This window comes from Rhipicephalus sanguineus, chromosome 11, assembly GCF_013339695.2.
Source record: "Rhipicephalus sanguineus isolate Rsan-2018 chromosome 11, BIME_Rsan_1.4, whole genome shotgun sequence".
NCBI classification, from domain to species: Eukaryota; Metazoa; Arthropoda; class Arachnida; order Ixodida; family Ixodidae; genus Rhipicephalus; species Rhipicephalus sanguineus.
In genome coordinates this window covers 132,976,351-133,003,357 of record NC_051186.1, presented here as the reverse complement: position 1 = coordinate 133,003,357, position 27,007 = coordinate 132,976,351, and the positions used below count along the sequence as shown (strand labels likewise).

Genomic DNA, 27,007 nt, shown 5'->3' with positions numbered 1-27,007 from the left:
TTTTTCGGACTGCCCGATTTTTCGGACGAGTTCGCGGTCCCTAGGGAGTCCGAAAAATCGGTCGTTACTGTACAGTAACCACCATGTGCTTTGTTCACTAACATGATGTTCCACGTACATTTCGGGCTCCTAGTTTTAAATCTTCACTTGTGTCAGAAATAGGGTAAGGGTAGAAAGCTTGTGTTGTGACAGAAACGTAAGTTATTTGTGAGACCCTTTTCTTTTTTTGTAGCTTTTGGTCATTGACAAAAGTCCTCACTGGAATGAAGGACATGTGCAGACCTGTTGCAGTAGTTTCTGTCATACGATCTCTTGTCATTTTGACAGTTGCTCTTCTGTGGGTAACCTTTTGTGCTCTTTCCTGCTCTCTGACACGATCTCTCCTGGCGGCCAACATCACACCCAGTGGCACGTCTACTTCGTGATGAGGAATGACAGCTATAGGCGGTACACCAATTCTGCCATGTACATGGATTATGCTAACGGCACTAAGAAGAAGGTAAGTGAGGCCACGCCATTGGAAAAACGTCACACTCTTCTCCCAAGAGCTCTCATGAATGTTAACTGCCATTCACCTGCTCTTGTGCACGCATAAACGTAATTGATCAATTTAAGTTTACTGCTAAAGTTGTAGCTAAAACATTATTTTAACTATAACTAACACAAATTGCTAAAACCATCTTGTAGTACTTAAATGCGATACTGTAATGACATTACTGTAATCTTTTCTTGGGCAGTTGTAATACCCACACTTTCTTTTTCTCTACATCTTCAGGGGTCAAAGAGCAATCATAAACGAGGCACGTGTGCTGACCTTTTGGTCTTGTTTGAGCGTGCCATTTGCTCAACTTATATACCCTGGAGCAAGGCTTAATGATTTCAACTCCATTGTCGCAGGCATACATCGCATTTTATTTTCACAGAGATTTAAGAGAGAAATGTTTTAATGCGACGGACATTTCGCTCAGCAATACACTTAAACTAAAATGACTAACAGTGTTACTCAGCATTCAGTGGCCAATCGTGTACCTAAGAGCTTCACATCAGTTTAAAGGCTAAGTTCTCTTCCACACCAGTGTGCTTACACTTTGTGGTTTGAAACACTCCAGCACTAGCGTTGAGAACATTTTTATGTGTTGTGAGTTGTGGTGACTGTGTGCTTCACTTTATCTGCACCCCTTCACTTTTTTGTGTGCGTGTACGCTCGGGTAGAGCTCTTGTTCAGCTCTTTTATACACAAATATAGAACAACCTTTACAGCTTTAGTCATTTAAGTGCAGCTCTTGGGGATTTAGGTGCATTGTAGACTTGGCATGGAACAGCACCACGGTCTTTCCTTGCTGTCAATCATGATGCATAGTTACCCTAACTTCGTTTTTCCGACAGGATCGACCAACGCTCTGCACATAGATTAGTATAACTCAAGCCTGACATATATGTTCTGCAGTTATCTTCGGAACGTGTCTTGGATTTAGCTTGTCAGTGTAAACACACTACTTTCTGTGCTATGCCGGGTCACCGGAGACATTTAGGTGAGCAGCCGGGCTAGCGCTGCCATCTTGTGGTGCATGCTTCAATCAGAAGGTGTGTAGGGCTATTGTATTGTTACGATCTACCGTATTCTGCTCAACTTCTTTTGTAAAGCATCTTTAACAGCACCACAGTCATTAACATTCAGTCCTTCAGTTTTATTTGATGAGAGCACTGACGTAACACAAAAACCATTGACTCTTTTCTGTAATTCATCGAAATCCTTTGAGCCAAAGGATGTCCCCAAACGGTAAAATATTCCATAAACGGTAGAATATTTATGGACAAACTAAAACTTTTTTTAAGAGCACTGTACTGTTTCATTCTTTTCTTTACATTCCATGCTGGCATTTTTTACTAAATTCTACGTAACCTTATGTGTAGTGCATATAGTCAGTTCTAATGTATACATGGTTTTTAAAGCATCACTGGCAGCCAAGTCCTGGTTGGTGACTTTGACGCTTTTAATGAACAGTTCTGCATCTGACAATAACTGCTTAATGAAACTGCAAATGCTCTGGCATGACATGTAATTATTGATAGCATGCTTGGATCTTGTGCAATACCAAGTTAGCAAACGATGGTAGCAACATCTGGACATGCTTCATCAAACAGCAATATCTTTCAAGGCATTTTAGTGTTTTATAAGTGGTCTTGTCAATAAAACTTTTAAGTAGTCACCTCATTCACACTTACAGCACTGCCGCTTGTTTTCGCCAGCAGTGAGGTCGATTACACTCATTACAGTTAATTTATTTCTGTCTTTACCTGGTTGATATCTGCACCACCAGATGGCATTGCCAATGTGCCACTCTCGCTGCTTGAGCCTTCGGTAACCCGGTAATCTGCAAACTTCTCCAAGTTTGCGGACAAACTAAAACTCTCCAATAACCTTGCAGTGTGGGCCTCGTCAGAGTTGTCTCGTGTGTTACTGTTTTCAGGAGTCAGCCTGCATCAGCCTGCCTAATGCAAAAGCCTCGTAGAACAGATTTGCTGTGTGTGTTAGTTCCCCTGACTCTTTCTTTCTTTTGGATCCCTCTCGTAGACTTTGTGTATGAAGCGCTCCTAGCACCCGCACTCAATGTGGCAGTAGAATGGTAGATTGACTGATCGCTATCACAACTCCGTTTCGTTTTCTTTCCCGTCCTGATGCGGCGTCTTTCGTGCTCCTATGCTCACGTGTGTATGTCGTCTATGTGTTCTTACTTCCCATATTTTGTCGTGCAATTCTGGTAGCTTGTATTTGTAGTTTTTTTTCCTCGAGACACTATGCCATCAACTGTTTGACCCTCCTCACCAGAATGAGCAGGCAGACTTTGCAGAGCTCGGTGCACTTCCACCTCACCAAGCTATCGGAAGAGTAGTAGCTCTTTCTAACATCGTCTTTCTGCCCAAACTGATGGCTGTAGAGATTTGCTTCTCAGAACAAACGACAAAAAAATCATCATTCACTTCTGCAACAGTGGGTAGTCGAATCCTCTCCCCATTGGCTACCCTAGTGATCTGCCCAAACAGTGAGGCTACAGACATTCGCACGCAGTAATCCAGTGTGAACTAATTTTGTTTCTGCAACACTACGTGCTTTCCTGCTTCAGTAGTTCCCAGAGCGCTAGTTGTAGAGCATAGTCTCCTGCTAGCAATGTTTTGGTTTTAAGCAGAACTTTTGCAGTGTGCATCCCTCCATAGCCTGCTGCCTTAGAATAGGTGCGTTGCAGACTGGTAGATGCCATGCAGCAAACATGTAGCAGATGACACGTAGCAGACGACGTGCAGCACACGTTCATTGGCGGAAGAGAAAGCACAGAAAGGCCTAACTAAAAGTGTGGTGAGACGGGTGCGGGGCGGAGCTGTCCCCCTCTCCTTTCTCTCCCACTTCCCTTCAACTCATGCCTCAACGGTGTAGCATTCAGCTTGCAGCAGCCACTCAACTGTGCCCTCCTCGCAGACCTCCGTGAAGGGGCTCCGCTCTGTGATATCGTTCACGGCCAAGAAGGACCCGGGTCCATCCTCCTCCTAGCTTGCCCGCCGCCATGGCTGCCTTGCGCATGCGTGCGTGCCTCTCTCTATCTCATTTATCTGTGTCTCTCTCTATTCTTATCTTTTTCTATAGTGGGAAAGGCTCTGGGCAAGTGCACCTCTGACGTGAGATTTGCCACAGACACATCAAAAAGCCCTATCTGGCGGACCTATAATTGTGTCTTTTCGCCAGATCTGTCCTTTATCTGCAATTACGCGTGAAATGCCTGTCAGAGAGCAAAGTGGCACCCCTGTTCTGCTGCTGGTTGCTACTAGACTTCATATCTTTCACTGGCAGCTCATCTTTACATATCTGTGCCTTTATCCTTTATCTAGGAACAGGCATTTGTACATGTTTATTGCTTAAGGTTTCTTTAAATTTATTTCGCTTGTTCAGCCACTCCAGGAAACTAAGCAATCAGATTAGAGTTTTCCACAACCACATCACATGTGCTTCACATTTATTTTTGCAAACTGTAATGTGTTTGTTATATGCCCAAAGCAACGTAATGGCTGTCAAGTGTACATAATGTTGTCCCATTCTTGAGGAATAAAGTTTTTTTTTTTAATGTTATTGCCTGCAAAGTCTTAAAAACAGCAGTAAATGATGCAGCCAGCCTGGGTGCCGATGTCACTGTTAGCTTTTAACACATAAGGTACATCTTATAAGCAAGCAATTTTTTATGTTTCTGGAAGCCCGGGTTACTCAAGCCATTTTTGAGGTCTAAATTTGTGAAACAACATGGTTAGGATTAGCGCTTTTGAGCCTGAAATGCCTGCAGTCTGATGCTAAACATGAAGCAAGTGATACTGAAACAAAATCCAAAGAACACGAACAATGTTAAGACTTCAGAAGTGCAGTTTCAATGTAGATGCTTAATCTTTAACAAGATATTTTGTAATACAGCTGACCGTAGCTGATGTAGCTGCTGGAGTGACACAGATATGACATGGGCATGACAGGGGTATGAAAAGGGTATGACGCAAGTATAAAAAGGGTATGACATGGGTTTGACACAGATATGACACGAGTAGGCATGGGTATGACACAAGTATGACAAGGGCATGGCACAGGTTTGATGCAGGTGTGACACGAGTAGACATAGTAGGTATGACATGGGTATGACATATGCAGTTCAGGTATGACTTTTTTCTAAAGACAAGGTTTTGTCAGTGCTGTTGCTTGGCTTTATTGTCCATCTTTTTTTCAGTGGCTGCTTTGCATTTGTGACGGTTGCGCTGAGTGCGTGTTTTTTCGCATGAGCTTTGTGGTGCTGTGGGGCTGCTGGAGATTTTGAAGAGCTCTTATACAAAGGCTGCTGTCTCGACCAAAGCCTTGTTTGTCGAATACGGCAACCAAAATGATCACACTGACAGTGTGGTTGGTCGGCGCTGCAAGCCAGCTTTCTAAACCAGCCTTGACTGGCACCATTAGGCCTGCTAATTATAGTTTCTGCTTTTATATACGAATGTAGTACATTTCATTCTGCTTTCTTTAAAGGGACCGACAACTGATTTTTCTTGACCCATTTTTTTTACAGCGCGACAGAAAGCTCACCCTTCGCAGTGTTTGTAGCTGCAGTAGTTAATCCCAAAAGCACGTATAGTTATTTTAGAAGCAGTATTTTTCGATCTTAAAGGCTCTAAACATGGACACACCTTTCCTCCAGCAACGCTGAGAATTGATAGCAATGCCGCCAGCCCTTCTCGTGATTTGTGAAAGCTATCGTTGTTCGGCTTTCGCAGGAGTTCCTGTAACTATGCTTAACCACCTTCCAACCTTTTTGAAAATAGCAAGCTGTTACAATGAGATGTGTGGCTTTATACACCTTCGCGGTATTTGTACAGCGTTGTGTGCGCCTGCACCCAAGGTTGCCTGCGCCTGTGTCATGGATGGCTTGTCCCGGCGTCGTTACTCTCTCGATACACGAGCCAAGCCAAGTCATTGAAAACGTCACTACGCATATGCGTGGCCGCCCCGAGTAGCAGCGCGCGTCATTTTTGAGGCGAAATGTAGGTAGCAAAACTATGTCACTCCAAAATCTTAGGGACCTGGAAACTGCGTGCAGTTGCATGAGCACGCTGAAAAGTTGCTCAGTACGCGCTGACGAGCATGGGATCATTACGTCATGCGAAGGCAGCACCACTTTTATGCATACTGCTAACGCAGGCCTATATGTACATTTTATGGAGTAATACTTTTTAATATAAAGAAACAAACAATACTTCAATACTAACAAAAAAAATCATCGACTGCATACAGCAGTCAACGGTCACGTGGCCGGGTTCATCGGATCGTTCATGTTTTTGCCGCCAGAGGTGCCACAGGTCATTTTTCGCGACTTTCAATTAAGAAATAAAAATATAAATCCATCTCTCATGAAAAAAACAGGGTTGGTTTGAGTCAATGCGACGGACAATCCTTCCATCAGTGGAGTCATCTCATTTCATGTTCTGGGCAGTTGTCGGTCCCTTTAAGCTTTCAAATTCAGATGAGGACTGTAATGGGAGAACTGAAACTTTTGAAATGCAAACGTTGTGATGTGCCTGTTTTCCGACTCTTCGCACCAGAAAGATGGATTCTATAGTCCCCTTCTTGCACTGATAATTTCAATGAAAATTTTGGTTAATTTGCTGAGAAGGACTGAAGTTAATTTGTGTTTTGCAAATTTCAGTACTTGCACTTAGTTTTGCAGTTGTCGAAACAATATTCTATAGATTCAGTTTATTTTTCCTATGCGCTTGTTGGCTTTACTGTCTGTTAGCTTCATATGATTTGTATAAATAAAGTTGTTTAGTAAGAGATGTTGTGGCAAGCTTACCACCACACGAGAAAGTGTTGAAGATATGACAGGATGACAAGTAGAAGAAGCTTCAGGCTTTAGAGTGGCAACACAAACTGGACGAAATAGTTCAACTTTATAGCGAGAAGTTAAATGGGTGACATAACCTCCGACTTCTTTCAGTTTTATGCTTAATTTGCATCTGCGACTACCAAAAGTGGCAAAGGCGTACGTACCCCCGTCCTGTCAGTGAGACCATTTTGGTTCGCCTCGGTATGAGACGTTGTCTCGTTCTTGTGCCTTCAGCATGAGCATGTCGCTTAGTGCCTGCTTGCACGTCAGCAGTCTCGTCAAAGCACTGTTTTTACATTTACACTAGAACACCTCATGTTTGCTTACACACTGAGTGTATGTCGTGCTCAGCAGTACCTTTGTCGCGTTTTTCCTATGGGGTGTTCTACTGTAAGCTAGAGCAACTGCATGGCAGCATAAAATTGTGCCTTTTGTATCACAGTGGTACAATCTCACAGATGCCATAGTGTACTCTAGATTTGTGTGTCCATTAGTTTGTGCCACATTTATAACTTCTGTGTTGAGCGATACCTCCACATACTTTCATCGCTGCTAGTCTTGTCGCGCCATTTTAAAACTTATGCCCATATCAAAATGTTGTGTGTACCTTACACTGTAACAACATTCAGGAATATTCCTCATTACAATGTGCATCTATGCTTACTTAAACTCCTTTACAAGTAACTAAACGTCTTTTAACATACTCTCAAAATCTGAATCCTTTGAACCAAATGCCTTCATGGACATATGTGTCTAGCGATGTCACAAGTTTGGTAAATTAATCTTGGAAGAATGAATGTAAATGGAGATTGTGGCAGTTTGGGCCTTGTGGTTGTACATCGGAAATTATTTGTAGCGCAAGAAACACGGACACAAAAGAAGACATGAGACGACATACGAGCGCTATACAAATGACATACGAGTGCTTGTATACAAGTGACATACGAGCGCTCGTATGTCTTTTCTTATCTTCTTTTGTGGAAGTGTTTTTTGCACTACAAATTCTTTCTCATGTAAACAGAGAGCTGCGCAAAAGATGTAAAGAATGTGCATAGCACTGCATACGTTCTTTGCTTTCCTTGTTGCCATGCTGTCTCTTTTGCAGATTTTTTTTTTCTTTCTCGAGAGGACTTTGGACTTTTGCATCCATCGCTCTAGTTGGCTCACAAACATGGTTGTTTGGGCGTGTTGGCAAGACATGATGAACAATGTTGAAGTGCACAACCAGACGAGGACAGTGAAGAAGATGTGAGACATGTGAGCGCTCAACACACGAGCGCATTAACACCCATGCGTCTCCCATCTTCTTCACCATCCCCTTCAGAATGTGTGCTTAAAGATTGCCCGTGTTGAGTTGGCACTTCTGGGACGTACCAATTTTGAAAAAAAAAAGACATGTTTCCCAATGATAGCATGAGCTATCAATTTGCCTTCACATGGATTTTAGCAAGTTTGTTCGTGGTCAGTATAAACAGAAACCTGCAGGTTGTCTCAGATCTCCAGGCTTCCCATAATATTTCGAGTCGTGCATTTAAACCTACATGCTCGCACTTGCATTTCACTTTACCCGATGATCACATTTGAGAATTATGGCATTATAATGAGCATAAATGTTATGCCATTCCTGGTTCTTTCTAAAAAGAAGAAAAAATCCTCTAGGGCCATGTGGCAATTGGCAATGAAGTCCTTTCATTGCCAATTGGCCTTCTTGAAGTGTCTTGACATTACCAGTGGTTACATTACGAGGACATACAAAGATTTAAATGCTGATTAACGGAAGTTCGTTTGCATTACCAAAATGCAAAACTAATTAACTTAGAGGCTGTTTCACTTAAACGGCAATTTACTTGATGCAGGAATTTATTTCAACATTATCATGAATATAGTCACCTACTTGTCGAACTTTAAGTTCTCAATACCTTCATATTATGACGTCTCGGTCAGAACGACGTTTATTTGGTCACGAACTCGGGAGCGAACAAGCGCCACCGACACGATGATGAAGAGCACAGACCCGAAGACGATGATGATGATATACAAACGCGTGATGGTTATTGCAAAAATGCAGAGATGAGGAATAAGTGCATAATAGATGCCTACAATATATTTAGCACCTTTATTAGTTTAGGTATTGCTGCAGCCATAACGTACTCAGGTATCTTCATATAAAGTGTTTCCTTCTGACCCTCTACAGAATTGCTCAGAAATTCCAGTTTCATGGCAGAGAATGTTTGTTGGAAGTTAGTGTGGTTTCCCAAATTGCTTTCAGGCATGCACATGTTTTTTATTGTGCTTCAGCACAATGACTTTCCAGAGTTTAACGTATGGACCATAACTTTCAACAGAAGCTGTGACAGTTTTAGAAAGCAGATTTGATTAGTGGTAGATGCCTTCAGTTCTGTGTACAATTAAAGGGACCGACAACTGATTTTTCTCGACCCAGTTTTTTACGGCGCGACAGGAAGCTCACCCTTCATAGCGTTTGTAGCTGCAGTGGTTTATCCGAAAAGCACGTAGTTATTTTATAAGCAGTATTTTTCGATCTGAAAGGCTCCAAACACGCATGGAGGCTTGCTAGAGCAACGCTGAGAATTGATAGCGATGCCGCTAGCCCTTGTGAAAGCTGTCGTTGTTCTGCTTTCGCAGGAGTTACTGTAACTATGCTTAACCACCTTTATTTTGAGCTTTCCAACCATTTTTGAAAATAGCAAGCTGTTACAATGGGATGTGTGGCTTTATACACCTTCGCGGTATTTGTACAGTGTTGTGTGCGCATGCACCAAAGGTTGCCTGCACCTGTGTCATGGATGGCTTGTCCCGGCGTCGTTACTCTCTCGATACACGACCCAAGCCAAGTAATCGAAAACGTAACTGTGCATATGCACGGCCGCACCGAGTAGCAGCGCGCGTCATTTCTGAGACGGAGTGTAGGTAGCAAAACTATGCCGCTCCAAAATCTTAGCGACCTGGGAACTGCGTGCACGGTTGCATGAGCACGCTGAAAAGTTGCTCAAGACGCGCTGACGAGCGTGGGATCATTACGTCACGCGAAGGCAGCGCCACTTTAATGCATACTACTAACGCAGGCCTATATGTACATTATTACGGAGTAATACCTTTTAATATAAAGAAACAAACAATATTTCAATACTAACAAAAAAATATTCGACCGCGTACAGCAATCAATGGCCACGTGGCCGTCTTCAACGGATAATTCATGTTTTTGCCGCCAGAGGCGCCACAGGTCATTTTTTGCGACTTTCAATTACAAAATAAAAATATAAATCCATCTCTCACGAAAAAAACAGGGTTGGTTTGAGTCAGCGCGACGGACAATCTTTACATCAGTGGAGTCAACTCATTTCATATTTTGGACAGTTGTCGGTCCCTTTAAGGGAGTTTGGGATTTACACAGAAATCCCGGTAATTTTTTTGTGCACAGTAAAGCCTCTTTAGCACCGCTTAGCAAGCCACTGGCATTTTCTAGCCATTTTCAAAAGCTCTCCAATGCCTTAGCACTATCAGACTCTGTGACAAATTGTAGCGAAACCCACGGCAGAAATATGCTTCTCAGGAAAGGCAAATCATCCTGGAAGCTACTCAAGTGGTGCTCACAGAGTAATGTAATAGAGGAGTGCAGACTCCGCCACCACTCAACACATTCTCTCTGGACAAACCATGGAACGCGCATGCGGGCGTTCATTCCTTTGCTCTCTCCCTCCACTCCTCTTCACACTTCCGCACATGCTTTCTCCTACCTTTGTGCTCCCAGCCTACTACTCACAAAGTGTAGCACCATCTGTCAAGGCGTATGGAAATCGTTCAACAACCTGCTCTCATGAGCACATGCGCTAACTGGCGGAGGCTGGCGGTGACAGCGGCAGGGAGCGGTGTGTGCGGTGCAAACGAGAAAAACGGATAGGCAAGCAAACGCAGGAACGTGGCAAAGCACGACTGTGCACCATTGCTATAGCAACAACAGAGAGACCCTCCTGCCTGTGGCTCTGCTCAAGGATGACGTCTCTCCTCCACCACTTTTCTTCATTCATAGCACCATCTGGTGAACATGCTGTGAAGCAAAATTCGGCATTGCAGAACGTGTCCCTTCCAGACAAGCGAAGTCGGCGCTCCTGTCTGATTTTACTTTGTGGTGGTGCACTGCACCATCTTCCATACGGTGAAATTTTTGTGCTGCTGAAGAGTAATACCCCGGTCACACTGGCAAGTTTAGTGTCATTTTGAGCGAGTGCACTTACGCCCCCAGAATGGCACTTTGGCAGCGCGCTGCTACACGAGAAAAGGAAGTGCACTTTGGAAATGATTGTAATGGCGATGGGTACTGAAGTAGCACAACACGTATTTGTTATTTCAGGCAATGTTTCTTAAGTAATACTGTGTTACAGCTATAACCGGCCCTTAAAATAAAATTTGCGTACAAACGCGGCGGCTGCAGCCATTGCACGGCGTGCGCTGGGCGTGCCCCTGGCGGTCGGGGCTGTAGACTGCCCGAGAACGAGAATAGCAAAGTATTTTTTTGTATTATAGTATGTTTTAATGCATAAGAATATTCCTAATAAAGAAAACGATAGTTCAAAAATGCTATGAACTCAGCTTCGGATAATAACTTATTTATTTTCGAGCCACTGCTATCGAGACTAGACACTCCGTCTCGGCGAAGTGAGTTTGGCGAATGCACTCGCCGGCAAGTGCACTTTGCAGTGAGTGTCACTAAACGTTCCCGTGTGACAGCGTGCGAATGGCACTAGCGCCGAAGTGCACTCCCTGAAAGTGCACTTAAGTTGCCCCGTGTGACAGGGGTATAAGGCTGCATGTGTAAAAGTCAAATATGCGCAGCAAGTCATGCATGCGCTTTGCAGTCCACGGGCACTTCTCATATACTCTGCAAAATTACCTCTACAAAGCTGTCTGCTGTTGTTTGCAAAATGTTACATTTTTCTCAAACCTGCTTCACTGCACTTAACCTAAACATCACAGTGTGCATTTGTCACATTCGTATTTAGTGCAATATTGAGTGAATTTTCGATTCACTGTCTTTGAAAAAAAAAAAAACTGGGAATGGATGGCACCGCAGAAAGAAGCTAGGCATCATAAAAAGGCAGTAAAAAAGGTAGGCCTGAGTATATTACAATATTCGAATTCGCTTCGACACGAATTTAAAATCTTTGAAATTTTGAAGTATTCAAAATGAACAATGAGACCTATTTTACTGCATGTAACCCACCTGAAAAGGTAGTTTCTCTGCAGCATAGGCCCGCTCTACCATGAAACCACCTTATTCAGGGGAAACCTGCACTGCCACAAAGGCACACTTCATGGTTAAGCGTGCATATTACCTACACCCCGACTTATTTCACTTTAAACTTTAAAAGCATGTTATACTGACTTATGTGGGCTAGTCATGGCAAATTTTAAAACATGACGTATCTTATCAGCTGTAACTTGCACCCTACTCCTGTTCAAATCCTGCTACTGTTAAAATTTGCTTTGAAATCATTCATTACTAAGTAATGTTCACTTCAGCTTCACTTCAAACCAAAAAAGTGATACTTGCACATTGCTAAAAAAAAAGGTATAGTATAGCGCTTTTTTTTTCTTTTTTTTTGTGGTGCTGTATGTTCATGCATTTTTTTTTTTTTTTTCGAGATGGTGTTCCAGGCATTATATACTACTAGTTGGATTCATCACATTCGTCACATTCATGCTGTGAGGAGCATGGTCTCTGTCAGATATGTCCCAGAAGAAGTCATAAAGTTCACAAGTTGACCTTACTGTATTTTTCCTAGATCTCACGACTATCATTTTTCAGACTTATCACATTTGTTCGAGGCGCTGTAAGTTTAGTTTGTCACGTACATCCCAGCTGCCATGCTTAGGGCGATATTCTTGAGTTTCTCCTCGGAGCTGTAAGGGGAGTTTGTTGCGTTTTCCATAGAAATTGTAAGCTAAGTTCACGAGAATTCTTTTTAGCTGCCACGGATGGGGATGGCTACATTTGTCCTGAAAGTCGGGACATGAGTGTGTCTTTTATATATCCTATAGACACAGTGAGTGCAGCTTATCATATCTATGCTATGCACCATGAGCAGGATTTCTCGCATTTTTCTTACAAGTCATTGGTTTGATTCGTCACCTTTGTCTTAGATGCTAAGAGTATGGTTGTTCATTATTACCCCAGAAGTCATAAGTTGGCCTTGTCACATTCGCCCCCATTTCATGAATAGCATATACAATTTAAACTCAATCCAATGAAACCTGTTTTTACTAAGTTTCTGATCTGATGAAGAAGCTTTCACTCCCTGCCAGGTACCTGCAAGGTTCAGTGTTGTCATCAACCCGAAGTAATCAACTAACTTGGCCACTAAACCTTATTAACAAAGTTCTTTTTAATAAATGAGTAGAAAAGTGGTAATTTCCTTCTAATTTGGGTGCACGCCGATTTTTCTTCGAGCGTTTACTCTAATGCTCTCGCATTAAAGCATCTAAGCGCCCTATTCACGGCCCTAGCTTTATATTGAGGAGGTCGCATGCTGCACCCATGCGCAGCACACGCTCGGCAGTCTGTAGCGCCCTTACATGCCAAAAGGTGCAAGTAGTAGTGGTGGTTGCTTTCATTATTTCATGGTTTATGCAAAAGATAGCACTGATTGTCTCTTCGCAACTTTCTAACTCGGCCTGCTCACACAATCACTACATTCATTCGCCGTGTCTTTGCATATTGGTGACCTGTCATAGCTTCACATGACTGCCTATCTGGCCTGCATCGTCTGGACGTGGAGATGCCTATGTCTGGGTGGCATGGGAGGCTTCATGTCCCCCGTGGGATTTTCACATGCGCATGCATGGGTCGGCGAAAGAAACAATGCCGTGCTAGATTTCGGGTGTCGCTACGTTACATTTTCAGATATCAAAGTACCAACTAGCTCGACCCCACACCTTGTTAAAACCGAAAAATCTTTCTCAATTTTACGAACTTTACTATTTGTTATTATTATTATTATTTATTACATACTGCTGACCTGTTTACCAGGCCTGCATGGACCCTGAAACGGTTTTTTGAAGTTTTGTCAGCGTTTAGGCAAGAGCATCCCTGAATAATTCGCAGCAGAAATTAAGCGACGCTCCGTGTACCAAGGCCACTACGGACAATTATATAGATATACCCTCCTCCTCACCCTGCCTCGCACCCTCAACTCACAGACACGTTGGCATCGCCGGCGATCGCACCGCTGTCATAAGCGCACTCCACGGTTTGAGCTTCGCCCAGTCATGGCCTCCGATATTGTGCGTCGACAGGATGCGCGTAATCTCGGAGGCCCAGTGTGCCCGGCAGCACGCCGCTCGCGAAGTGGTTAATTGCTCCGACAGGTGCCGCCACACTACCAGTCGATCTGATTTTATTCTCCTGTACGGTGACAACCTGCAAAAGCATGTGGACAAACAAAAAGAGTTCGAGAATGATCACCGATAAGCGTAAACCCTGGCAATGTGGCTGTGTCTTCAGGGGTGAAGCTACAGCCGCAGACATGTGGATCGTGGTGTTGAACGGATAGCGAGAGCGTGACGCTCATTGCAGCGACGATCTCATGGGATTCCGCTCGCCAGATGCCTCACAAACATTGCGTGATGTCGCAGCTACAAGTCGCCAATTGCTAGATATGTGGTACGCAACACGGCTAGGTCAATTCATTTTGTCCAAGAAAAGAAACCTCGAGATAAACACTGTCGCTCAGCTCACGTCAACACAGAGCATGTTGCAACACAGGCAGACGACATTCGCTGCCCACAGGAGGTTCAGTGACGTGGACTGGACATATCCAATCAGATCAGCCGCCTGCGTGACGTCGTGCTTCCAGTGCAACACGCACTGGAAGGGGGCGGTGATCACAGCTGAGCCACTGTGATCGGTGGCGATTCGCAGCTTTAAAGCCTTGTAAAAAATTACACAGTTTACGCACATAGCTTAAATCGGTCTGTAAATGATCTTACGACTTGCTCTACCAGCCCAATGTGTTCGTACAAAATCGTCAAAACCGTTTCAGGGTCCCTTTAAGCAGGAATGGGCATACAGAACTCTTCGCTGCAAAAGCAAAAGAAATAGCATCACACAGACATAGTGACGTGGGTAATAATTACAAAAAGAACTATACAGAAAACCCGATATACAATGCAAAAAGCATATATTAGAACATTATTGTAACGGTTTGAGAAAAACAAAACAAGAACATTGCGACAAATAGCATGATTTTACCCACTGAAACACATTAAACGCAAAGCGAGACGTTTCATATCTCTGAAAAAATGCATGGTTATACAATCAATAATAGCACATTTTGTTAATAGTTGTTTAGTGCATTTACAAATAAATCAAGTGTTGTACATTCTACAACATCGGCTGTTAGGCTATTCCACTCACGCGTAGTTCTCGGAAAAAAAGAGAACTTGAACATCTCTGTGCGGTTTACGTAATCTACAACTTTCTTTGAATGACATGAGCGCACAGCACATTCAACCGTCTGCTTAATATGCATTGCCTTGCTGATTCCAATTTTGCCATGAAAAGTGAGGTAAAAAAACTTCAGCCTCTCTGTTCTTCTTCTTTCTTGTAGTTTTTCAAGCTCCGCTTTAAGCAAAAGAAGGGAAGGTGATGTATGCCAGCTATAACACTTAAACACAAATCGGACAGATTTTCTTTGAACCATTTCTAGTTTTTTTATATTAGACATAGTAAATGGATCCCACACAGCAGCTGCATACTCTAACTTCTCACTTTACCAAAACAATTTGAATGCGACCATCACTTTTTAAAATCAAGTTTCAACTGTATATCAGATCTGTTCTGCATGTCATATAAGTTAGTTTCACGGCACTTGTCCTACATATTTAAGCGAGGCTTAAAGGTACCATGCAGCAGGTTTGTCACATTGGTCACACTATCCTAGCCACCATAAGTTGGCAACATCAGTGTTTCAAACCATACATGGGTGACCCTACGTTGCATCCGCAATAATGCTTCTGTTGGTTATTGGTATAAATGGTTTTCTTACTGTGTTATTTTGCAAGTCAATCATGCACACTAGTAAGGTTTGCCATGGCGCCCCAGACATACCTCGCATTTGTATGCCTTAGACAAGACAAATTGTGACTGTCTCAAACTACAGTTAGACCCGATATTGTTGTATCGAGTTAATGAAATTGACATACTATAACTGTTTAATCGTTTAAGGACTCACCTCGTAATCAAAGGGCCCAGTACGTGTAGGTTCAAGCCCTTTGAAGTTCGTACAGCAATCTGTCAGTGTTAATGCACAGTGAATGCTAGGGATAAAAACATTTGCGAGCACACTTTTTGCAATGTCAAAACATTCTTCTTAGAAGGCTTCCAGTATGGAATTGTGAGTTGCACCTTAATGGGGGCCATGTTCACTAAACTCACTGTACTAACACTTCTGCTTATAGAATGTGAAAACCCAAATGGAAGTTATTCATTGGACTATTTTGCACACCATTGCAGCACCAGTATGTATTCACCGCCTGCGTATTCTCTTGCACCTGCACTACACTGGCACACACGTGTGTTCCTTTTACTGCATGGCACATTTGGTCACAGTACAGCTGTTTCTTGAAGATGTTTAGTCATTTTCCTGGTTGCAGCATCCAACAGCATAGATTAATCTGTGCATTGCGCCTCGTTTGGGTGTTCTCATGTGAACTGATACATGCCCCTTGATTTGCACAGCACTGAACCGAACAAGCCATCAGGAGCAAACATAACTTACAACCTGGCATAAAACCTGTCTGCACAAATCTTTAGCTTGCACAACAACCTTGTTCACTGTTCAAGCTTAGGAAAGAAAGAGGTCAGTGCACTGCTGAACTCAATTACGTGCACTACTGTGCAGGCTGCATTACCCTTGGCAAGCCATCATGCGAATCATTATACACTTGCCTTTCTTTCTTTTTAAACTTCAGTGCACATAAAAGATTACATGCACATCAGCACTCCCTTGAGAACATGAGAATTCAGGAAACCTAGTTTGCACAGGTCGATGCATGGTGATAATTTCAGTGTCAACTGAAATTGCTTTGCTGTGCCTAAAAGAACATAACCTAGTTTCTTATAGTTTGTGATGAACAATATGTAACCGCTTTTGGCCGACTGCCTTGCTGTTTTTAGCTGCACGGAAATTTATTTTCAGTCTGATTCAGCTGTGCTGCTTTAGTGAATAGTAACAACGTAACACTAAAACTTTACGGGTTAGGTTAAAGCACAAAAAATATCTGTGTGTGTGCGTGAATTTCCATGCAGATGTGTGTCGGGGATGCAATTTTTTTTTAATAGTGAGTGATAACATGTACGGGTGTGCCATGCTGGCTTGCACCTTGTTGTGCACCTGCTTTATTGCTAGCACTGATGAAGCTGCACAGGCATTGCACTTGCACTGTTGCACTTGCACTGTTGCACTTGCACTGTTTTGCACCAGTTGTACCATGAGTGCACATGTAGCTCAACCCATGCATTGCCTGTCTTCACGCAAGTAACAAGAGCATTGCACACATTGGCCTTTGGCTCAGAAATCATCGCGAACTGTTCTGTTTGAAGCAAATAACACAGCATGTAGCAGCAACCGCTAAAATTCAAGTGATCGTGTTCCCGATCGAGCACTTTAGGTAAATATTTTCACTTTCGTGTGACGTGACATTGAAAATTGTATAGCTTCACGACATTAATGTACGTGTGCCGATCACTGAAAGCAACGCTTGCGGGAGCAGCGTCAGTTTCATCACACCCGCTTCAGCTGATCAGCATGCGTGCACTGGAAGTGATTGAATAGAAAGTAATCGATGGAGTGATTAATCAGAAGTGGTTGATCGGGAATGTGGCCTTGGTTAGGGTGCCTGCCAAAATGCTTTCTTGTCTCAGTTCCCGAGCCACAGTGGCTCTCTGTGCACTCTCTTTGCTCAAGTCATTGCTCGACACTAACACAATTCAGGGACAATACGTCAGGCTCCTGGATGCCAGCACAGAAAACCTACAAGAGCTCCTTCAAAATAGCTAAGCAAACTAGGTACTCAGCCACTGTAAAAGTGAAATTGCTAAACATAAATATGCTTGTGAATTAAAATGTAAGAGTGCCCTTACATGACCATGTAATAACATGGTCAACAGTAATACTTGTTGCTGGGCTAGTTGGTACATGCTCACTGAAGTACAAAAAGACTCGCAACCACCGTAGGAGTACTCGAGAAAGAACAGAGTCCTTTTTCCATTCTGTTGACAGTTCTTTTCCTGTTTTTTTCTATTCTGCATCAAGTCCTTCTATGAAGGTTACGCGTCTTTTTGTATTTCAGTATTTTTATCTGCTTCTCTAGCTTCCGCAGTAATGGCAACATGCCGCCAAGCGCAAGTTTCCGGGCTCAATTCCGGACGGTGGCAGCCACATTTTGATTGAGCTGGGATACAGAAACACTGCATAGCCAAGTCTTAGATACCCACTAAGCATCCTAAAATCTAGGGTTTCATGTGCCAAAACCAAGTTATCATTATGAGGAACGCAGTAGTGGGGCACACTCCGGATCAATCTTAACCACTTGAGATTCCTTAATAGTCACCTATATCTAAGTAATCGGGTGTCCTTGCATTTTGGCTCCTTCGAAATGTGGCCGTCATCGCTGGTAATCGAACCATCATTCTCGAGCTTAGCAGCAATGTATGAGCTATGAGTGATGTATGAGCTATGAGCGATGTATGAACCTTATCCGATGTATGAGCTGTCACGGCAGGTTCACTAAACATTCACAGAAGGCCAGAGACCAAGTCACAGAACAGCTTGTGTGTTGTTTTGGGACGTTAACCGAATTGGCTAATCAAGTAACAGCCCATTAAGTCGGGGCTGAGGTACCACTTGAATCCACTTTTAGTGTGCTTTTGTAGCTGGAGTATGAGCAAAGCAATCGGTACAGCATGCAACCTCCCGATTGCAACCACTTGTCTGTAATCCATTCCCAACCTTACAGTCTCTTTTTTTTGATGCCCCCCTTTCCTTTCCCCCAACCTTTTTCTCTCTTGCAGCAAAGTAGACTGTTCATACCCAAGCTGCCCAGTCTTAGTATAGGATCGTGAGAGGAAAAACGAGCCAACGCCCCTTGTCTGCTTGCTCCGCGCCGTTCATGCTCCTGACAAAACAACCACCGCCAGCCAATAACAACAACAAAAAACGCCACAGATTAGATCCCCCAACAGCTGTAAGGCCGAGCCACCGACTGGTCTGCATGACGCCGACACGCCACCGGCAATGGCTGCGACGAACCGAACTCTATTCCATTTTTTCTTTCCGTTCATGGCCGGTATCGCCTCAGAAGAGGAAAGTGGACGATAGGTCTGCGCCATCATCCACACAGGTGGTGATCCCGATGATGCCAGCAAAAGGAGGATTCATTTAGCTGCAAATGCCGTCGGACAGAGGAAGAAGAAGGAGAAGGCTGTTGACCAGTCGTCTCGTGTGCCGCGCTTCCGGACGCACTGACCACAGAAGCTACGGTGATGCACGCCAAGGGGGCGTCCGTTGTGCGGGACGTTGCTTTATTGTTTTGTGTTCCCTGCCTCCCCTCCCAAGAAAAGGTGAAGCCACGATTGTTCCTTGATTCTCCTCGCTGACGTCTATGTCCCGCCCTCTCTCTCGTGTAGTTTTCTACTGCTGCACTGTGCCGCTTTCTGAGTTTCTCAGTCTGTCATGGCAGACCGCGACGAAGTGTCGCCAGAGGAGCCCACAAGCTTTACCCGCAATACGTGTGATAGGTTCAATGGGCAGGCATTCCATTCAACGTCACATTCATTACTCATGTACAGCATCATCTGTGCATACGGTGCAGCAGTCGTCACTGTCAGGTTGCTGTCCGTGTTAAAGCATGTATACAGTCGGCTTGTGGCGATTCAAACTCGCATAGCTAAAAGTTCTTTTCTGTTCAAAGAATTTTGTATTCCTCCGGTGCTTTTAACACATATTAGGCCTTTTTGTTTTTCAGTCTGAAAGCTCAAGCTTTCCACATCAAAGCAGTGTAATGGAAAACAGCTCACAAGAGGCCACTGAAGACGCTCGAGTAAAAACACACTCTTGTTTGATATTGAGGAGGTTGATATATGGTGACAGACATTGCTTTAAGGTGGTGCCACTGACACAGTTGCATATTTGCAGCTCTGACATGGAATGCACGTTCACAAGAATGTCCTTCTTTCTATGCCTTCTTTTTAAGGGTAATTACTGCGCATGTGATTTCATTTAGAGTTTACAAGAGGAGGCATATGAGGTTATGTTTTTGCACATATATGTTCATATCGATGCCCAGCTTGAAAAATTCTAAAAATCTCATGCCCATAACTGTTAGATTCTAAAAAACTTGACTTGGGGACATTCTGGGTTCCAGTGACCAAAAAAATAAGTTGTTGCGATGGTTCTTAAGAGTTTGAATTATCAATAGTCGACCGTATCGCTACAACATCCGCAAGCATTGAGGGCAAAAGTTATGACGGCGCAACTTGGCGGTTTCGTGCTGTGATCTCCCACTCTCACGAACAGGTTGTTTTTGGGGATGGCATTCGTAGAGGCGGTCAACCACCATGATTGTGAAATTCCTGCAGTCCATGACGCATGAAAACCATCTGCAAGGTGTCCGCTACACTGCATAACATAGCGTGCCACCCAGCGCATGTCGATCATTCGAACGGCGTTTCGCGCGGCTCGCGCCTCTCTTGCGGTCTCAGTGGGGAGAATGACATTTACGACGTATCATGACGGGAAGCGTTTGTTGATATGCTACGACCTAAGTGCTGTACAGTTAGTAGTACCCAATCTACAGTTCTCGAAAGCTTCCAGATATCATAAGGCTTATGTTGCGCCAACAGGGATCGACTCTGTCTCCACTTCTAAATCAATGGACAGCAGCGTAAAAGGAGCACCACTGCAGCTCCTAATTTTAACTGCTCGTAAAAATGCATCTTAGCCGCCCTTTTCAATTAATATTGACACCTAGAATTCGGTTAGACGGAACACGTCACGCTGCACTGCAGCTTCTGGTACGCTGCCCTTTGTTTAGTGGCTAGCATGGACATTGAGTTAGAATAAGCCTTGTTTGACCACTTAGGATGTCACTGGGACGCAAGCCAATCGAAGTATTTCGGCACCCTGGAAGTTGTCGTTACAGTGTGCAACATTACCCCTTGGGATGCCTCTAAAAGAAAGGTGTTTTTGTACAGTCGGGGCATTGCAGAAGGGTGTACTGCAACAATCTACTCCACTTATGCGCATTTTACACACTTTGTCCTGTGCACTGGTCTGAAACTCACAGCATTATTAGCAGACCAATGATCCAATCAACGCATGGCTGCAGGTCACAAAATCTTGCTGGAACCAAATGGTATTGTTGGTTTTCGTTGACTCCACTTGGCTTTGACTGAGCTTCCGGTACAGACCAGCCGGATTCATTAGTTGTCCTTAATATTACACCCTAGAAAACAGTTGCACTTTTGGAGGCATATTTTGTCGCACAACAGTAATCTGCAGTCCTTTCCTCGCTGCTTACCCTGTGATTTCAGGTTACGAACCTCGTGCACACTATCATCATGACACAGCATTCTTGGTATAAAAGTAGCGACCACAGAGTTTTCAAGAAAGTAGATCATAAGCAAGCCAGGTGACAATTAATGTCATGCGACGGAAAGACGCCTTAAGTTGCGCGACTGTTCTTGGAATGCAGTAAGGATGACACGGACTTACAAGAGAACACGCGCTGTGCTACGCAAAGCCTGAAAGTCATTAAACATTATTGCCGACCATTAGCACCCGCCTTGAACATGAACTTTCGCAGTCATGCTCAGTTAATGGTTTGCTGGGTTGGCTGTCATTAGCAAGAAAATAGCTCGGAACAGTTGCGCAAAAATTCACACAGATCACAACAGAGCAAGACGGGGCACAGCGCTAAACTAACAACTCAGTGTTTACTGCAATAAACACCGAGTTGTTAGTTTAGCGCTGTGTCCCGTCTTGCTCTGTCGTCGTCTGTGTGAATTTTTGTGCTAGTGTTCAGAGTTGTGCACTACCAACTAGTCCACCAGTCTGTCCTTTAAAAAAATAGCGGCATGCTCGTAAGAGAGGTAAGTTGTGCTCTGAGTAGATTATTAGTTTGGAAAACTGAACCACAGCCTTCGACGTACACTCTTTGGTGACATAACCGGTTTATTTCATTTACGCTGGCAGCAGCTCCTGCTTTATTAAAACGAAAAAAAATTTATAGCACCATCTATTCTAGAGCTTATGTTTCAAAATGTCTTATTCGTTGAGTTCTCACTTCTTTTATGATACTATAGTTCATCAATTAGCCATTGTTTGATTGTATAATAGAAGTGCAGCTTTTTAGCATAATTTTGTCCTGCTGTTATTAGCTTTTGTTTATCAACATTCATCAAACAACTCGCAAAGAAGGTTCTTTTTGAACCAATTTCAAAATTTTAGGGCATCGTGTTGATACCTTGCTGTTCGCTTGGAATCATAATTGTGGAGGTTTTACATCCCGAAACCACGATATGACTATGAGCGATGCCGTAGTGGAGGGCTGTGCAAATTTCAACCACCTGGGGTTTTTCAACATGGACCTAAATTTAAGTACACGGGCCTCCTGCATTTTGTCGCTATCAAAATGTGGGGCATTCAATCCCGTGACCTTCAGGTCAGCAGTAAAGCACCTTAATTACGCTAGACTACTGCAGCGGTTTTGCTTGGAATCGGCTATTTGTATCTACTATTCAAGGGGTTACTGGAATGGCCACCAAGTTAACAGCAAATTTTAATCCATCTTTAATCCAGTTACAATGAAGAGGCTTTTTGGACTCGTTTACAGAGAGGCCTTTGCTCTGGGCACACTGTGGTCATCATGCACACCTCCCCAGCCCGTTGTTTCGCCCTTCCTCACGCGTCTTACGGGGAAAAAAAAGCATACTTTTCATAGCTCCATACGAAGTGGTCACAGCGCGTTCCAGCTCTCTTTTGTGTGCACAGTTTGGTCCCGTGGTGATGTGGAACATTTTGATGATGACTGCGAGCATAGCGCGGCGACTACCCACCCATAGCTCGGTATTTGCGGTCCCTCGTGGCATCCAAGTGATATCGCGCACACTCACGTACGATGCACTGAAGCATTTTTCGTTTCTTTCCCGACTTTGGCTCGGCTTCGTAACATTCTTCCGACATATAGTGATGGACAACAGTTCACGCGAGACGAATAAATAAAAAAAAAATATCCGATGCAGAAGTACATTTTAGGACTAGCATAATCGTGTACATAGAACGACGCGTGCATATCAGTAGCTGACGCGGCGCGAGAAAAGAAAACCCGGAAAATAGAATTTACCCACCGCAGGCTGTTTTTCCTTCTTTTTTTCTGAGCATCTGCTGTGAGCAGTGAGGCTGAATGTGCCGCGCTGGCGCAGAAAGGCGAAAAAGGGGAGAACGCCAAGACATGGTTAGGAAAAAGGATGTCACCGAGAGCAGGCAGTTTAGTTTCATATTAATGTTGTGTTAGTTGCTGTTGTCTGTTTTGCTGGTCCAGTCTTACGATTACATGCACAGTTGACGCAGTTTTCGCACATCAATGATTTTGAGAATACTTACTGACCAACATAATATATTCGTTACAAATCAACATGTTATGTTTGCATGTTAACCAGCATAGCATATTGGTTAGTGACCAAGATATTGGTACACTAATTGAAATTGAAATGAATTGTTTATTGATGAAAGCACTGTCGCTGTACTAAATGTCAGTATATTGGCTAGTTGTCAACATACTGTATTGGTTTTCTAAGTGACCTAGTATATTGGTTAGTAATTAACAATAGCAACATGTATGTCTGTTAGTCACCAACATACCATTGGCTTAAAGACAGTATGTTTACTGACAGTACTTACACAAGAACGAGCTAAAGCTAAATTTTTGTAGTTTGTTTCTGCACTCACTTTTTCATGGATATGCGTTGTTTTTTTCTTTTGTGTTCCAAAGAGATACTTTTTTACCTAGTAGGATTTTTTCGTTTCCATAATTTTTATTGCAAGGACTGGAACTTGCCCTCTTCTGTACTGATACTCCAGCTTGTCTGTGATGTGTCTAGTCATTTACATGAGCTGCAAAGAAACTTGAGCTGCTCGAGTTACTTTTTGTTTGTTACTTTTTTGTTGTTGTTATCGTTGTTGCTCACGACGCCAAATACATTTGCAGGTTTTGTTTCAGGGTTGAGGACAGTGGAAACCAATTTTCCAACTGCTACCTCGACTCCTTTTATGAGCCGGCGGGTATATTTGTTCTGTTCTGATTAAAGGCTCATGCAGTTGTCCTAACTACATAAAAAGTCACAAAAATCTGGACCTGATACAGATCTGTTATTTTATTTTACAGTTCTCATTGACAATTTTATGTTTGCAGAAGTGTTGGAGTGGTGCAGGCCCGAAAAAAGATTGAAACTTTATACACTTTTGCGTACCTTGTGGCTTTCCTTTCTATATTAAAGGGACACGAAAGAGGAGAATGATCTGATGCATTAGGAAGTTGCGCTGCCTCAATACCAAAACCACTGCTCCCAATACAAGAAGGCACCTGGCAAGCCTGAGAATGTTGATAAAGATGGCAATGATGGCAACAATGTTTTTCAGATGTTTGCAGCAAACTCACTGTGATGGCATCTGTCAGGGCTTACATATTTCTGTATTGGTTATGATGAATGTCATCTTGTTACGAGGAAGCCAGTGACTTAACATAGCAAGCTTCAGGAAATCATAGATAGCCAGTGTAGACAAATTACAAAAGAAGAAGACTTGAAACCTAAGACGTCATGTGGACATCGAGGTGGTGAAATTTCGGTACGCGAAATTGAAAAGTCAGATTTTGACCTTCGCTTCATCTTCTGCTAATGGACATATGACGGCAAAATTAGTGACATTAGAGTTCTTAGAGAATAATATATTTGTGTGAACCGATTTACTGTTTCACTTTAGTGTCCCTTTAATGAAAACATTTATTAGAGCCCCTTTTTTGGGGACTACAGGAATGTGCTCGACCACTGTATCGTGCTTCGAACGAAAGACAAGAAACTCTAGTCAGGAACGCCACTAATGTGAAGGTACACAGTGCACAGGCTAAAATGGCCGAAGCGTTTGTTTGATTGCTGCACTGCCTATGAATACCAACTTATGCTGACCTCTCTTTTGATTAAACATTCCAGTCTGTTTCACTGTTTTAACTCCAACATATTCATCGCACAGTTCTTCGATGATAATCTTTTTTTCACTTATCTGCCCTACCTTAAACCCATAAACCAGTCACTCGAGGCTTTGTTTCGTAAGTTAACATTGATTTCAAACCGCTTTTAAGTTTCGTGTAGTCTTCTGTCTTGTGAGCGTATGCGTATACGCTTTCCATGAACGCTAGGAAAACAATGCAATACTTGACCTGTGTACCGTTCATGCGCTACTCAGAAGAATGGGTGCACTGTAATTCCACCCGCATTGCAGTTATGTTACGACGAGGGTGTGTGTTTGTTACGCACAGTGGTGAAAATCGTCACTGATGAATGCTATAACCCTGTCTTGAACTGGAATTGTTTTTTTGCGAGGCGATATATATAGAAAAAAGAAACATTGGGATTGGCCAGTTTTGTTCATTTCATTTCTTTTTGCATATTTGCTTTCCAGGCTTGGCACCTTTATAATTAACGTACATATACATAAATGTACATACATTAAAAAAAAGACATATATGCATACCTAATGAAAAAAACCATAGTTTACCAGGCCTTAGGGAGAAGACATATACATGTAATTAAGAGGACGTGTTTGTAAACTGCCTTTTGACTGCGTATGTGTTCTTGATTTCCTATGAGAACAGACTAGTGTGTAACATACATGTTAATTAAAACAAGTTTGTTAAATCTACCTGGCTGTGTGTTCCTTCATGAGCATGGAAGAGGTGCTCACATTGTAGCACTGCACATGCTGTCTACCTATGGTCTTCGACGGCAAAGAAAAATTACTCTGAAAAGGTGTGAGTGATTTGAGTGTTATGGCACAGCCTAAGCTCGGTCACATTTGAGGTAATCTCTAGTAGCATGCATTGTTGCCATAATATTGAGGCAACGTTACCTCCTACCATTGTGTAAATATGGCTGATGTCGACTTATGCAAGCATTCTCACAATGTTCAAAACCGACATTGATGCAATGATTTTGCAACGCTACTTGAAAGTTAAGACATTTGGGCAACCTTCAAGTGACCATTGCTATATAGAGTGATTTTGTAACATTTTTGCAATGCTGCTTGCAACATTGCTCGCAGACATTGATACGACATTACCAAACATTGCAAAAAGTGCCATAACATTTGACATTTGTGAGATTGTGGCATTAACAATTCAAAATCACAATACAAATACATACGTAGAAATCTGTATGAATTTTCTCTCTAACTTTTTTCAACACTTTTTTCTTTCGTACAACTTACTGCGCCTTGCGAGCTTCTGCAGAACTAACTGGCAAGATTCAGAGTCCCATTCAAATTGACAATTTGCTGTCGTGCTGTCACCTCGGAGGGCTGTGTGACTAACTCGGAGAGGCATTAATTGGTCCTAGGTCCGAGTCCAGGACCACAAAGAATTTCTCTTGAATTGGAAAGCTTTGCGAAATCCTTGTGCGTTTGCCTTGAAGCTTCGTGCCGCAAAAGGGTGATGACAATTCCCCCTTAGAAGAAAAACTAGTATTGTTTACAATGTTATACTGACAACTATAATAGCCTAAAATAAGTAATCACAGAGGAAACCACTAGTCAACAACAAGAGCTGAGTAGTCAACAACTTGTTAACAAAAAACGCCAGGCCTGCGCTGAAACCGCAGCACAGTCACAGCGAAAGCTGGAAGAGCGGCGTTTCTAGAGCCCGTTAAGCTCTCTTGGGGCCACAATACAAGTACACTAGAAAGGCACCCACTCCGCCACAAATCAAACTTTTTGTGAAGTTGGGAAGCACCCACTAAGCCATTATTCGTCATTCTATGGAGAAGCGAGGCACCAGCTACACGTCTGTAAGGCATTATATGCACTTTGTTGACGTGACGACTGATGACGATGAAGAATTATGGCTCAGCCCTTTGTAATGGGGTGGAATCTTTAAACGGCCCACCAGTTATGTAATTTGCATTGGGTGACGCCCGGTCGCTATTTCCATCTCCCATAATGCTGTATACGTTGACGTGGAAGAGAGACGGGGGGGGGGGGGGCGAAGAACTTTACTGGGACCCCGGGGAAATGGTTCATCCGCTTATGGGCTTACTTGGCAACCAATACAAGTGCACTTGCGAGGAACCCACTACGCTATAAATCATTGTAATTTTTGAGAAGTAGGGCAGCAGGCACTGTGCCATTTTTCGTCATTCTACAGAGAGCGTTGGTACCTGCTAAACGCATGTAAGGGATTATGCGCAATTTGTTGATTCTGCGCCTGATGACGATGAAGAATTATGGCAGAGCCCTTTTGTAATGGGTTGGAAGCATTCA

At 43.2% G+C, this 27,007-nt stretch overlaps 1 protein-coding gene across 3 annotated transcripts in view; it reads left to right on the top strand.

The window, feature by feature from the left end:
• LOC119374535 (regulator of G-protein signaling 7) overlaps nt 1-25,396 on the top strand; it is a 92,034-nt gene extending 66,638 nt beyond the window's left edge. For 2 of the 3 annotated variants that reach the window (XM_037644671.2, XM_037644670.2), the window contains exons 15-17: nt 407-499; nt 3,476-3,579; nt 18,493-25,396. In XM_037644671.2, coding sequence (XP_037500599.1) covers nt 407-499; nt 3,476-3,547 — 165 coding nt within the window. In that variant the 3' untranslated portion in view covers nt 3,548-3,579; nt 18,493-25,396. The remainder of the gene's footprint in view (nt 1-406; nt 500-3,475; nt 3,580-18,492) is intronic. The other variant, XM_037644672.2, reaches the window with a different exon arrangement.
• The last annotated feature ends 1,611 nt before the right edge of the window (nt 25,397-27,007 follow it).